We start from the raw sequence: 15,153 nt of genomic DNA on the forward strand, positions 1-15,153 counted from the left end.
AAAAAATAGAATATTATGTAAAAAACAATAGTATTTAGGTAATATTGAAATAAAAAACTTTTATTCACATTAAATTAAACTATAATTTTTTTAAATTTGTTCACTTAAAACTTTAAATTGGTGTAATGGACGGCTTGCTACTCTGAGTTAGTTGATCTTAATTCCATTAAAATTTTTTTGAATTTTATTATGAATGAAATATTGAGTTAAAAAAAATTACCTTTATCATTTATTGATTTTGATTCATTTTCATGTACTTTCAAAATCTTATTAACACTTTGTATAAATTTGTTAACATATTTATTTTTTAAATTAAAATTAAACAATATAAGATAAATTATTTTGTTAGAAAATACTTTTTATAAAAAAAATTTTAAGAAAAAAATTTATATAAAAAATATTTTTTAAATTCAAGATATAAAATCTCTATAATTATTTAAGTATTTATTTATTTTTTTAATTAAAAAACTTAGATATGTAACTTTTTTAATGAAAATAACTTGAATTTAAAAAAAATATGTGAAAAATATCTTTCAATAAAATAATTTATTTTTAATTATTTAATTTTTAATTTAAAAATAAAATATATAAATAAATTTATATAAAGAGATCTCAGTGCTAAAATAATTTATTTTTATAAAGAGAAATTAATTTACTTTAAAATAATTTTTTATAAAAATATTTTTAATTTAATTTTTTTAAAAAATATTTTTTTATTTATTATTTTTTTAATATTTTAAATATTAAAAAATATCTTTCATTAAACAAATGGAGTGAATATACTAAAATTTTAGTTTCTAACTTATATATATATATATCAATAAAAATAAAAGTTATATTAACTGAATATTTTTAATTTTTTTTTTAAAAAAATAGGAATTGAAGAGATACCTTTCATGTTTATTTAGATCTATTTAATATTAGATTATAGATATTTTTAATTTTTGAATTTTATAAATAATTATTTTTTTTAACAATATAAGCATACGGCCCACACCAATTGGCGACAAGGATAGTAAGTATATTAATATAGTCAAATTGCTTCTTGACAAAAGGACGAAAATAAAATAATAAAAAAAGCCTAAAAAAGAATGCAGTAATAAAATGGAAAACTTATGGTGCACGGGAACATCACGTTCCTTACTCTCGGCGAGCTTCAAAGCCGCGGTGGTGGTGGCTGCAGCTGAAGCAGGGTGGAGGATAAAAGAGAAAGGAGAAGAAAGAAGAAATAAATAGAATGGAGGAGGACTCGCTTTACTTGCAACTGCACAAGCTATCGGCAATTAATTCGGAGGAAGCGCTCGACCACATACTCACTACGCTCTGGAAATCCAGGAGAACCGGTCTCCGCTCACCGGAAAAGTCTCACATCCAGTCTCTCCTCAGTCTTCCTTCCCTCTCCGAAGTGGATCCTGTAAGCATATTTTAATATTCTCTCTAAATTTAGCATTTCAGCTTTGAATTGGGCGAGAATTTATGTATGTATATATATATATATATTATTTATTCGAAATCCAGTTAATAGTAATAATAATTAATAATAAAATCTGACAATAGGTTTTGGCATGCCTTCGTTCGCTTATCAGAAAAAGTGTGCATGAGAGATTCACTGGGGATGATCTCTTGAAGCTGTTTCCTCCCGATCTTTCACTTGATCTTCAGAGTTTTCTGGTATTGTTGCTCCAGAAATATCAGAATCAATGGAAGGAGGAAATGTCAAAGGAACAGGTTGCATATCTTGAACTCATTGAACAAGTATTAGACATGCTATTTTTATCGAGAAATGCTTAAATTTGTTTCAGTAGGAATGCTATTGAGGCCAACCAGAAGATGGTAGTAACCAACTAACCATAATTTTGTGAATTCTAATTAGGGCTTCATTGGATTTTGCATGATTGTTTCGTGGTTTGAAGGTTGTTGGTTTTGTTTTGGCTAACTTCGAAAATGGAGTTATTCTTTTCCAATAGAGAATGGGAAGTGAATTCCCTTTTTAGACCCTTACTCACATGGTTGTTTGGTTCAATTCTACTCTATAAAGTTATCTGGAATTCAATTGAATTCTGGATAGAATTCATTTGAAATAAATTTTATTGTTTGGTATGAAACAACTTGAAATGTAGAATTCAATTGAATTCCACAAAATTATAGGAATTGGAATTGAACCAAAACCAAACTATGTAAGTAGCCATGAAGCAAAACATTTCAGGCTGTGAGGATTTCCTTTTTTTTTTTTTTTTTTTTATAAAAGGATTATTCGCAAATGATGTCAAATGAAATTGTGTATGAGGAGGGGATTAAAAAGAATATTTGTAATTACTATTAGCCTGTCACTAGGCTTTTCTTTTTTGTTTTATCTCCTTTAAATGATTTCTTGCCCTTTTACTCTGATTACCTACTTACAAGTTCTGGATGGTTTTCACAATAATTATCAGAAAGTTTGTCAATGTGGACTCCTTATGAGGAGCTTTCTTGCATGATGACATGATTGCTTTCTCATTTGTAACATTAGTTTCTTGGTGTTCTCTTTTTCTCTTCTCTGTCTGGTTTATTAACTTTCTTTTTATTTTTTCTGTTGTCTTTTCAAATATTTTATTTATGCGCATCCTGGTCAGCATCCTCTGCCAAGGACCAGTATCTCTTACCAGGTGAAAGCTAGTGTACCTCCATCTTTCTCTTCATCTGAGATTTCAATGCCTGTTTGGCCTCGCCAAGATGATCTTAATGGACGTTTGATTCGTAATGATGTTGGGATTTCTATGTCAATCATCAGTGACAGCAGTGCCTCACACTTTGCACCAGTTACTATCCAACATGATGCTTGCCCTTCTGAAAACTTGGTAAGAAGAATATATTTTGTGTCTGTTTGACTGCAAAATCTGAAAGTTTCAGTGAAGGACTCAAGTTTGCTTATCATTTTATATATGAAAATTTGGATGGTTTATGAACTTTTCCTTTATGACTTTCCTTTTATCATAAAATAGGGTGTATTGCCACGCCTCAAGTCAATGACATGGACCATGGAGAATCACAACTCTGCACCAGCAAATAGAGTAGCCATCATCAGTCTGAAGGTCTGAAAATGCTGTTATTATGTCTGTTGCAGTAGCAGTAATCTTTGCAAATTGTTCAAACTTTCTCAATCCTTGTTTGGTTGATTTTACATTGTTCTGATTACTGGTCAATGATCATGCATTATGCTTATTCTTTAATGTTATAATCATATTAATAGGTCATAATGCATGTTTTTGATTAAGAACTATGCCCATTCTTGAGTGATAAAAGAAGGGAATACCATGGTCATGGAAAGTCATTTGCAGAGGCTGAGAAATCTAATATTTCAGATTTAATGTTAACTGATTTAATTAAGATTCGCTGAAAGGGATTTCCAAAAAAATAAAAAGATTTGCTGAAAGTAATTGATAAGTTTTTCATGATGCATGGATATGGGCGGTTATATTTATATTGTTTAGGTTTCCATTAAGTTTTGCATTAATCTTCGATATTAACAGACTATTCATAACAATCACCCCTTCTTTAATAGTGCTAATTCTTGTACCCTTTAGTTAATGGAACATCATCATAATTCCCAGATGTATCTTTTTTCTTTTTAATATTTCTTTTCGTTTCCATCATTGCAGCTTCAAGATTTCACCAGGTCTCCTTCAGGAGAAAAGGAGGTGAAATTTCAGCTTACTAGAGACACACTTGAAGCTATGTTGAGATCAATGACCTACATCAGCGAGCAACTTTCTAGCATGGTATAGATTTTCTCTCCATCGTATGTCCTTGAGGAAAAATTAGAGTTTTTGTATGATTTGCTCAGTGCTTATGCGTCTCATACGTCTCATGTCTCATTTAAATTAATGTGGTGTAGTTAGACTAACCTCATAAAGTCATATACATAAAGTCATATACACAAAGTCAAGGATTTACAAATCCACATGATACACATGAAAATAGTGAACTTTGGAGAAAGTAGAGTCGAAGGGCCAAAATCTATGCTTTCTACAACTTTTTGTTTCCACAACAAATTGGAACTTGCAAATTAATGGAAAAAGGTCTCTGCAATTGGGTTGTTCTTCTTCTGTTCTGGATTTTGTTTTGATGAATTTAGTTAATTGTAAAATTATAAATTGAAAAAAACGAAGCACAGCTAAAATTACACCTGGCAAATAATTTGAAGAGAGAAACTCGATGCACAGAGAAAATAGCATTTGCATCGGCTTTAGGCCTGAGGTTCCTTTTTCTGTTTCATGTACTTAAATAGAAACCTCCTCACCTCTAGATGATATTTGGTCATTTGGCTGATGGATAGGGCAGCCAAGTTGATTTTTGTGCATTGTGCATGCTTAAGTTTTGTGGTGTCAAGGAATGGTTAACATTGATGTGGGATCAGCCAATATTGGTGGATCTTCTTCACTTTTCTCATTTGATTCTGAATTTGTTTTTGTAAACTAATATTTTGGCAGGTTAACGCTTCTGCAGAGCCGGTTCAGAAGAAGCAAAAGCAATAGAGTTGTAACAGCCATTTTGATTAAGCTCTTTATTTGTTTATAGCAATCGTTGCAGAACTTAATAACAGCTTGGCATCTTGATCTGCTTCCTGCGAAGTAAGCTGGATTAGGACTTTGAAACTCAATAGTAGCTTGCAGGAAATTAGCTGTTCAGTATTTACATGTCGTTGAGAGTTCTCCCTCTTTGGAATCCCTACAAAATTCAACTTGATGTCATTTGCTTTGTCGTTTTCATATTTTGAATTAATTTCAATCTACGATGTAATTGAGATGCTTCAACCCACTTGGAAATCCAACACTTAAGGATGACAGATTTTTTTTTTTTCTTTTAAAAATTTCAAGAAAAGACTTGCATAAATTCAGTTTACATGGATTTAAAATACATGAATGTGAGTTCCTCTGAAAAAAAGATCACATGAAATTTATATTCATATGTCTTGTGTTTATAATAGGTTAGGTTCATCTAAGAATCTAAGAATTTCTTAAAAATCAGATGCCATTGTCAAAATCAATTTGAAAACTGTTTTTAAGTTGTTTTAAATATAATTTCATTTAATCTTTTATTAGAGATTTGAATGCCAGCTGAAACTAATTATATAAAAAAAATGCATTTATATTTTTCAAGCTTGAACTTAATCTAAATTTAAATCTAAATCCTAACACAATATATATGCTTGAATTTTTAATTTTAAAATACTAAAGAAGCAAATAAGTTAAAAAAGAAAATAGAAGTCATAAATAATAAAAATGTTTTGATACTGAAATGTTTTACATTTAACTAACGGAATCTGACATAAATAATTAATATGATCAATAACGAATTTTTTTCTAAATGATTAGGATTTTGACAATAAAAATATAAAATTTGCTCTATACTCTTATTTTTCGTATGACAGTCTAGATAGACTTTACCTATAGATTAGGCAAATTTGCTTCTGGAAACTAAAAATATCAAATTTTATTTTTTGCCTGCATCATAAATTATCACAAAAAACTAAATAACAGTCAGTTGTCAAGATGTGAAAGCGTAACCTATGCTCTATTCAATCAATTTAGTTTTATTTGATTATGTTTAATCTTTTAATGATAGTTTATGAGTATATTTAGATTAAAAAATAAAATTAGATATTTTTTATTCTTATTTTATAGTTCAAGAGTAAATTTGATCCTTTTTCCATTCTTTGTATCTCTTCGCCCATTGGAGAATTTTTTATGAGGAAAACTTTTCACTATAAAAGAAAACAGACGAGATTAAATTTTATTCAGAATTGTAGTAAATTTTTAATTTTAAATTTTAATCCATGTTAAATAGAATTATTAAAAGAACTTAAATTTTAGTCCTTGTTGCAAATGGTTCAAAACAGAAAGATTTAGGAGAGTATTGAATCCATCAACCACTAATTGTTAACTAAGCAGACAAAATTTATTATCGCGATTATCATATTGATAATGGATACACTGTTGATTATGATAGGATCCATACTAAAATCAAATAAAACCGTTGTGCATTTGACAGATTGAGGAACTTGTTGAAAAATTAATGGATATGAAATGAGAAGTTGGCGCATGAGGTTTGATGGCATACCAACTCTCTGCATATCATCCCAGCATAGAGTTTGTTCTAGAAAATGACTGAAAAGATACACAAACAATATACGTCTCCATTGATCAAATCAGCGACTTTACAAAATATAATCTACAATATGCAAAAATTTCAAACTTTCTCCCAAAACCTTCAAACTTCTCACCTCTTGAAGCTAGAAGACAGAAAAAAAAAATGATGATAATAATCACACTTCAAGAAATCAAACCAAAACTCATTCTTGAAGAGATCAATCAATTGAAAGGGCAAAACAAAAACCAACTACAAAAAATGAAAACATGATAGAAAACCAAACTATAAAAACTAAAAGACCAATGATCGGAAGTAAACCACACAATGGAAAACTCAAACCACAAAACTTTCTTCAACTTCAATCTCTGTCAATCCTCTTTTAAAATCTTGTACCTCTGGAACTTGAGCTCAATCTAGGAGTTCTGCATTCTCACCTTTTTTACTGATATGTTCCAACTTCAAATTCCAGATGTTTCATTAAATCATTGCTTAGGTTCGCCAGGAACTGCAGTGCTCATTTGTTGAGAACCAAACTCTACAGAACTTGATCCACTCTCTTGGATGACACCTGCTTCATGTGCTTCTACAGTACTTGATTCAATGCCCTTGGTAGCATCAATTTCATTTACTTCTGAAGTCCTTGATATGTCTTTGATTGAATCTGATGATTTTGGCAGCTGTTCAATTTTAACCCCTGAAACTTCCTTCATGGCACTATCAAGATCTTCCACAGAGCTTGCTTCAATATCTTGCAAATCAGGACTCAAATATAGAGGATCACTGGATTGATTCACAACTAGATTCTGCCCAATTATGCAAGGAAAATCTGCACCGTTGTTAGGTTGATTGAAAGCCCGGTCAATATCATCAGTTGTTCTAACTTCAAGAACTGGAAGCTCCTTGGTAGAAATGCTAGAACCCACTTCATTTACTTCTGCTGGTCCTTTGTTTAAATCTGATGGTTTTGACTTCTCTTCAGTATTTGCTTCTGAAACTTGCTTCATGGCCACACGAAGATCATCCAGAGATCTTGCTTCAATAACTTGCAGATCAAAACTAGAATGTTGAGGATTTCCAGATTCATTATTTGCTAGATGCTGTTCAATTGTGCTGGGAAGAATTACCTCCTCAACATCTACACCTTCATTCAGTTGCTTGAAGGCCAGGTCAATATCATTGATCGTTCTAACTTCAAGAGTTGGGAGTTCTTTCGCAGAACTGCTAGAACCAACTTCATTTACACTTGCTGGCCCTCCCATTGAATCAGACAGTTTTGGCATCTCTTTGTTGTTCCCTTCTGATGCTCGCTGCATAGCAATATTAAGATCCTCCAAAGATCTTGCTTCAACAACTTGTAAGTTGGAAGCAACAAACGGTTGATCCTCAATCATACTTGGAAGGATGACCTCCTCAACCTCTACACCTTCATCAAGTTGCTTGAAGGCCAGGTCAATATCATTGATCGTTCTAACTTCAAGAACTGGGAGCTCTTTCGCAGAACTGCTAGAACCCACTTCATTTACACTTGCTGGCCCTCCCATTGAATCAGACAGTTTTGACGTCTCTTCGTTGTTCCCTTCTGAAGCTTGCTTCAAAGCAACATTAAGATCTTCTAAAGATCTTGCTTCAACAACTTGCAAGTTGGATGCAACAAATGGTTGATCCTCAATCATACTTGGAATGATGACCTCCTCAACATCTACTCCTTCATGAAGTTGCTTGAAAGCCAACTCAATATCTGTAACTGATCTAACTTCCAGGATCGGGAGTTCTGGTTTAATCTCTCGCGCACTTGAATCTCCTGGTAACAAGTTGTATTCAGGAATTGCAATACTAGTTTTTCCTGGTATTTTTTCATCATGAAGGGACTCACCAACCACTTCTTTGACACTGAAATCCCCAACTGTGTCCAGTTCTGACAACAATCCTTCATCTATCTCCTTTATCTCATCTTCATCTTCATTGATATTTTCCTCAGCAACAGAAGACCTGTGTGTTTCTGAGTAGTTGGGGTGTTCTAAGACATGACCACTGTCCTCATAGACAATTTTATCAAGGATGTTGTCTTTAAAATCAAATTCATCAACCTTTGATTTATACTCTAGGCTCTCTGGTGAGAACAAAGCAGTTTCCGATATCTCATGATCAAAGACTTCAGGCACATTTATGTTATTCACAATGTTCACTTCTCCTCTAGACTCCACCAACATTACAGATGGTTCCTACATTACGTTACAACAACTATGTTAAGCATCCTGTTGCAACTATTCAAAATAATAAATTTGAAGTCCAGCTGATACAGATCCCCACATCGCAAAAATCAGATGTACCAAACCAAGTATTGACAGTTAACTGAACTGAACTCAGAAGAAGCCCTTTTCATTTTTTTTACTCAACAAAGCCTTAATCCCAACTATTTGACAAATGTACCATGTAGCAATGGGTTCCATGCATAAGAAACATGCTTAAATGTTAAGATAATCACTCAAATACTATAATGGAGCAACTGAAAATGAATCCAACAAGAAAAATTCAAATAAACTATAAATCTAAGAGCAAGCAGGAGTAACATTGCTCATATACTCCACAAAACAGTACATGAACACATCCTTCTCACATATGATAACTTCATATACTAGGTACACATATATGTGAATAGTCAGCAATGGGTATATAAATTAATAAATTATCTGAACTCCACCAGTTTAACAGCTTACAATGTGAAAGCAAGTACCTCTGTTACAGCCTAACACATTGAATTAAAACCCTCCTAAGGAAACAAGTTTAGCTCTCATTTTATTTCTATCAAACAACTAGGCAACAGATGATTTATCATTTATGCAACCCCAGGACATTCTATTTAATGTAAAGGCAGAATAATATAGTGTTAAATTTGGATTAGCCTAACTCACCCTAAAAACTAGCTAGCTCAGGAGAGGATTGTCTAAACCCCTTATAAAGTACAATTAACCCTATCTCAAACCGATGTGCCCCTCACGTCCATACTACACTGGAGCCCTCATGCCTAGGACTATACTGGAGCGTTAAAATATTTACGCGAAGCTCACATGGAGAGGCTCTGATATCGTATTAAATTTATATCAGGCCTAACTCACTCAAAATTAGATTAAAGGTGAGGAGTGTATAAGGAAGGTTACCGTATCCCAAACCTGATGTGGATTCAATGTATAGTTTGCATAATAAAGGGAAGACACCATAAAAGACAATAAAGCTCTTTTAGAACAAGCAGCAGACAGATAAGAGGCAAGTTTCAACATTATCACAAATAATGAGCTAGAAGCAGAATAATCACTGGTCTTACCTGGGATTTATCATCATCTACAACAATAGATTTATCTGACCACGAAAGCTGTTTCTCCACTTCAAAGTGAGATTTTGCCTCAGCAGGCACATGACAACTAGAGCCTGAAGAAACAAGCTTCACATCTGCATCTTGAAGAAGGCTATCAACAATCATTGCATCAGCACTTGATGAATGCTCCTCCACAAGCTTAATCTCTGAAGAGGATGCATCTGGATGTGCCTCTAGAACTTGCTCAGCCACCACTGCAGGCTGTCTTTCCTCATTCTCGGACAAATTTAATTCATTAGAAGACATAAGCTCAAGACCTGATGAAGGGACTTCTTCCTGCTCAGGTTGAAGAATGTCTTCCATATACATTGCATGCTCCTTCACAGATTCAGACCCTGAAGGAGATAATTTGGAGTCCATTGAAACATCAGCAGCAACTGGAGGATGTTCCTCTAGTGCATTTAAAATTGGTTTTTCAGATGCCATATGATTACCAGAAGACACAGAATCCAACTTATCAATTACATCTTGGTGGTGCCCAATAACTATTTCAGCATTAGCAATTGATGAGTGCAGTTCTTCCGACTCATTATTGGAGCTTTCTTCCCCGTATTCATGATCCTCCTTGACAGATCCGTTGTTTGATGAAGATGGAGGTAAATCAGCTACATCATGCTCAACTACCGATTCTGACTTCACAAACCCATTTTTATCTTTTTGAAAATCAAAAGCCAGATCATCTTCTGACAGCCCAACGTTCGCATCATGCTCAACTTCTGTAACTTCTCTTGATCTTGATTCATTTTCATCTAGTGAGTGTTCTTTTGAGGAGCCTTCATATGTCTCTTTGTTGCCACAAGTATTTTTCCCCATGTTCCGAGTATGCACTTCAGATTCTTTACCAGAAAATTCAGCTAAAGCTGAGGGCGAACCCATTTCTGATGTCGCCCGTGTATCAGATGAGACTGACAAGAAAGAGAACTTCCCAACTCCTTGAGGGCTTGAATCATAAACAGGCTCCTGATGTTGAATGTCATCCACAACCCCACTTACAAAATGAAAATCTGAATTGAGTGAAGTCTGTGTCAAAATGCAAGATTCGCTACCACTTGGCTCCAGAACAAGCTCCTGTTGTTGATCATTATCTACTACCACAGTCTTGAAATGTGAATCTGAATCTAGTGAAGCTTGCACTAAAATGCCAGAATCCCCAGTATGATCTCTTGTTGGCTCAAAAACAGGCTCCATGTGTTTATTGTCATCTTCCACACCATTTGTAAAATGAAAATCTGAATCAAATGAGGTTTGCATCACACTGACACGTTCTCCAAGATGATATCCTCTTGGCTCCAGAACAGGCTGCCTTTCTTGATTTTCATCCACCACCACATCCATAAAATGAAAAACTGAATCAAGTGAGGTTGAAATGTGAGATTCCGCAATCTGAGTGTCACCTGGATCTGGACTCGTTGATCTCTTTTTCACATCAGGTAACTTTTTATCTACTTCTGACGCTGATGATAGGCTTGATCTGCTGCTACACTCCTCTTCAACTGGTTCCATTTGCAGAAGAATTTCACTTGTATTGGGTTTTGCTGGAGTTTCCTCTCTTGGTGTAGACAAACTTGAATCTAATTCATGGTGATTTTGTACATCTCCAAGTATAATTTCATCTCCACCATGCTGAACATCTTTCCTCCCGATGTTCTCAATGTCTATGGAATCAACACCTTCAGATGACAGGCTTCCATGTTCAACAAGGAGAGAAATACAGTCCAAATTGGAGAGCATTTCTGTTTCTTGAGAAATATCTTCTTCATAGAGCTTCTTATCCTCCTCCTCCAAAGCTGAACTCACTGATTCAGTATCAGGAACTGAGCTCAGCTTCGACTCACTAACTTCACTCAATTGCCGTTGGAAGGTTTGATAGCTTGTTTCATCGGTACCAAATCTTTCAGGCACAAAATATGGCTTCCACCGAAGACCTTGCCTCTCTTGTTTGGGGGGTCCAAAAATTGATGGTCCCACGCTGAAGCTTTCATGTCTTCGAAAGACTAGTTCCCTTTGCTGAAATGCTGAGAATTCTTGTTGAAAACTATCAACTTTAAGATCAGGTTTTTCCTCATTTGAATCATAAGGAAGATCAAACGGGTTATGTCTAGGCAACAATACAGATGGAGCAGACCCAGGAGCATTATCATATGAATCATAAGGAAGATCAAAGGGGTTGTGTCTTGCTGTTGAAATAGGTGGAATTGCAAGGGGAAGATCAGCCCCATCCAAGTCTATAAGATTCTTCTCAGCCATCAATCTCATGTTTCTTCGAGCTCTTCTCCTAGCAATAAGACTCTCTAGACGCTGGTTTCTTTCAAGCTCTGAAGTGCCCAAATCCATGAGATTCTTTTGGTCATCCTCTGTCCATTTGATTGCACATTTACTCTCATCCTCTTTATCTCCCTGTGCTTCTTCCCGTTCCTCATTGTCATTATCATCATCACCATCTTCTTCTTCTTCTCCTTCTTCTTCTTCTCCATCTTCCTGGTTTTTGACATCATACTCTGACACAACTCTGCCCTCCTTAAACTTATGAGAGCACTCTGAACCAGCATCAGAACCATCTTGAGACATACCAGCTGGCTGTGGAGTTTCCTCATCTAAAAGTGGGTGGAGCTCATCAAGCATTGGAATAATATCTGCCAGTGAAGCATCTGGAGAGGAACTCTCCGCCCCATCTGACCCAGAATCAGAAGCCTCATCATCCTCTTCTTCCTCCTCTTCCTCCTCTTCATCATCATCATTTATTCTTTTCCAAGATGGAAGCTCAAAATTCAAGTGATCACCTTTTTCAGCTTCAATAAACTCTGCAGGAGATTTATCTTCTTCCACTAGAACACTCTCATCTCCCACATCTTGGACCAGAGAAAAATGATTCTCAACAGCCTCCTCATTACTCAAGACCTCTCCAATCCCTCGTTGCTCCTTGTAAATTTCCCCGTTCTTCTCCTGCTCCAAATCATTAAATTCTCTCTCCACTTCTTCATTCACTTGTTTCTCAAATTTAATATCCCGAGAACTCACGTCAATCAGTGGCTTATAATCACCTAAACCATCATCTCCCTCAATCTTACTAACTCTATTCTGCTCCCAGTTATCTTTTCCAGTGGCTTCCTCTGCTGCATCCTTTTTCTTCCCTGCAAAATTCTCTACAAAGAAATCCTCATCTTTTTCAAGAACGACAGTGGCATCCCCTATGGCCCCGGCTTTAAAAGAAGAAATCTCATGGCTAACTTCTTCTGTCTCCTTCTCAATTTCAGGTATGTTGGGTTCCCCAAAACTCAAAAGGGTACCAAGCAAAATAGCAGTACATACAAAAACAGGGGATGAAGAGACTAAAAGGGAAAACAAAAGAGGAAATGATCTGTACAGGAATATCAAGAAAAACACCACCCCCACAAGAAAAGGATGCTTACAAACTGATTTATAAGATGTCCTAATTGAAACGACCAAAAATCTCCTGATTAGAACTCTAATTCTCATTGCATCAAGACCCATTTTCTCTATTTTCTTTCTATGTTTCCAAACCCAACCTGTTTTTTAAGAGGAAAAAAAAAATATTCAGAAACTAACCAACAAGAACTAGATCCACAGAAGGCAATACTTAAAAAATAGAAGCAAAAGTTAGTGATTTGAGAAATGAGAGTAAAAGCAAAAACCCACCTCAAAAATCTAATCAAACTAAATACAGAGCAATCCGATGATGATTGAATTCAACACCTGAAACCCAAATAAGCTCAAGATTTAAGTGATGGGTTTCGGTTAGAGTTGAAAAGTGAGATAAAATTCTGCAAAAGGAAATTAAAATTCAGAGTAATCAAAAGATGCTCACCTTACTAACACCAGTTGCCAGAAAATGAGAAAAAAATATGGAAGTTTGGTTACAGTTTGAGACTTCTTGAAGGACAAGAAAACCAGAGAGGAAAAAAGTAACTTGCCAGATTGAAACAGAGATCAAAGTATTAAAAAGAGGATTCAAAAGAGAAGGAAATGGGATCCTTTGCTTTTGTCCTTCTTTATGTTCCTTGTTATCTTTCTTTAGCTAACTTTTTTTATTTTTCAGAGATTTTAAATTGGCAACAGCTATTCAGAATCGGAGCTTTTGATTTCTCAGTGTTTTTTGATATTAAATTGTCCTTGACAGAGAGAGATGAAATGGGGCGGTACAAAAAGAAGAGAAAAATGATAGATTGAGAGAGGAAATAGGGAAATTCAAAAAAAATAAAAAATGTATTATTACATATTCTTTTGTAAATGAATATAAGAAGAATATTTAGAAAAATAGATTTAAAATTTTATATTAAATATTTATATTATATACAATTATATATAGTATAATTAATTATTCATGAATATTAATGTTAATATTATTGATTTTTTATATGAAATCAAATTTATATAAATATATTCATTTTTAAACTTGTGCTATAAGAATTTAAAATGGTAAACATAAAAGTTATTTATCATATTAATTTAAAAATAATAATTTAATCTAATCATATTGTCTTTACTATAATTAGAATAAACTTGAATACAAATTTACTAATAGTTTGTGTAATTATTATTTGGATCTAAATCAAATGGTGAAAAACAAAATATTAATTTTTTCTGTAAATTTTTTTAAGAAAAAAGAAAAATTATGCAAACTTTACAACAAGCATAGACCTAATTTAATTTGGGAATAATGATTACTTAGGTGGATAAAGTGATTTTTATTCTCTTCCCAGACCTTGCTTTCCAAGTTGGAAGGGGGGACCTGTCAACCCATAGCATATCCACTTTCTTTAATCAATATTTTTTAATTAATGGATTTGGGAATGGACCTGGTTCCCTTTATAATTGCATCAACACATTGATTTTAGACACATTAGGGCTTAATGCCCTAATCTTTTTCCCCCATTTCCATGTATTTAGGAGGCCAATCACTTTCTTTAATGTGAAATGGATTTTGATTTTTAGATTGTTTGTACCATAATATGCTGCAAATTTCAAAAAGTTAAGATGAGCATTTGCCCTTTTGTATCTAGCACAATTCAATAATGAATACTTTGTTGATTTGATCAATTCTTAGCCTTAGGTTGAAATTGGTTTTCACCAAGCAATTAAAAGATTATTACAAGCCAGGTTTTGATTTTAGCCTTGATATTAATTATGAAACAGCATTCAATTCGATTTAAGATGAGAAGAAAAATGATATTCAAGCATATCCTTATTAAATTTCAAATTTTGAATTGGTTCGGTTAGATAACAAAACCAGTTAGATTGCAAGTATCTCTTTATCACCAATTTTTTGTTAACAGTATTCCCATCTGGGAGAAAATGTTCAACTTTCATTTTATAATTTTCAATATAAGATCGTTTAAATAAAAATAATTACTATTTTTTTTTTATAAATAATTCATCTTAATTTTTCTTATAAAATTATAGTATGAAATGGTGTACTTTAGATTTGTATTCTTTATCAAGTTAACAAAAGCTATTTTCCTTTTCTTTTAAAAAAGTTACTTTATTCATTTATCTTTCAAAATGTATTACTATTTATGTGGCAATGTTGTTTTTTTTTTTTTTTTTTTAAAAGAAAAACTATTTTATGAAACAGTCAACGCCTCCAACGCCTGTCCCACGACTACATGGACGGCTGGAGAAGTCGCACCGGC

At 33.6% G+C, this 15,153-nt stretch overlaps 2 protein-coding genes across 3 annotated transcripts; one reads left to right on the forward strand and one right to left on the reverse strand.

Moving 5' to 3' along the window:
• The first annotated feature begins 1,069 nt into the window (after positions 1 to 1,069).
• On the forward strand, positions 1,070 to 4,840 carry LOC110621210. Of its 2 annotated transcripts, none has more exons than XM_021765389.2 (6): positions 1,070 to 1,414; positions 1,558 to 1,755; positions 2,613 to 2,837; positions 2,982 to 3,071; positions 3,639 to 3,758; positions 4,470 to 4,840. In XM_021765389.2, the coding sequence occupies exons 1-6, from the start codon at positions 1,238 to 1,240 to the stop codon at positions 4,512 to 4,514; spliced, it is 855 nt and encodes a 284-aa protein (XP_021621081.1). In that variant the 5' UTR covers positions 1,070 to 1,237; the 3' UTR covers positions 4,515 to 4,840. The 2 variants fall into 2 exon arrangements, with proteins under 2 accessions (XP_021621081.1, XP_021621082.1); XM_021765390.2 differs by having other exon boundaries at positions 1,558 to 1,728.
• A 1,315-nt stretch (positions 4,841 to 6,155) lies between these two features.
• On the reverse strand, positions 6,156 to 13,651 carry LOC110621209. Its single transcript, XM_021765388.2, has 4 exons — positions 13,329 to 13,651; positions 13,160 to 13,216; positions 9,452 to 13,029; positions 6,156 to 8,351 (listed from the first exon to the last, which is right to left on the reverse strand). Exons 3-4 carry the CDS (start codon positions 12,992 to 12,994, stop codon positions 6,612 to 6,614), a joined length of 5,283 nt encoding a protein of 1,760 aa, XP_021621080.1. The 5' UTR covers positions 12,995 to 13,029; positions 13,160 to 13,216; positions 13,329 to 13,651; the 3' UTR covers positions 6,156 to 6,611.
• Positions 13,652 to 15,153: the final 1,502 nt, after the last annotated feature.

The sequence above is a fragment of the Manihot esculenta genome, chromosome 8, assembly GCF_001659605.2.
Source record: "Manihot esculenta cultivar AM560-2 chromosome 8, M.esculenta_v8, whole genome shotgun sequence".
NCBI lineage: Eukaryota > Viridiplantae > Streptophyta > Magnoliopsida > Malpighiales > Euphorbiaceae > Manihot > Manihot esculenta.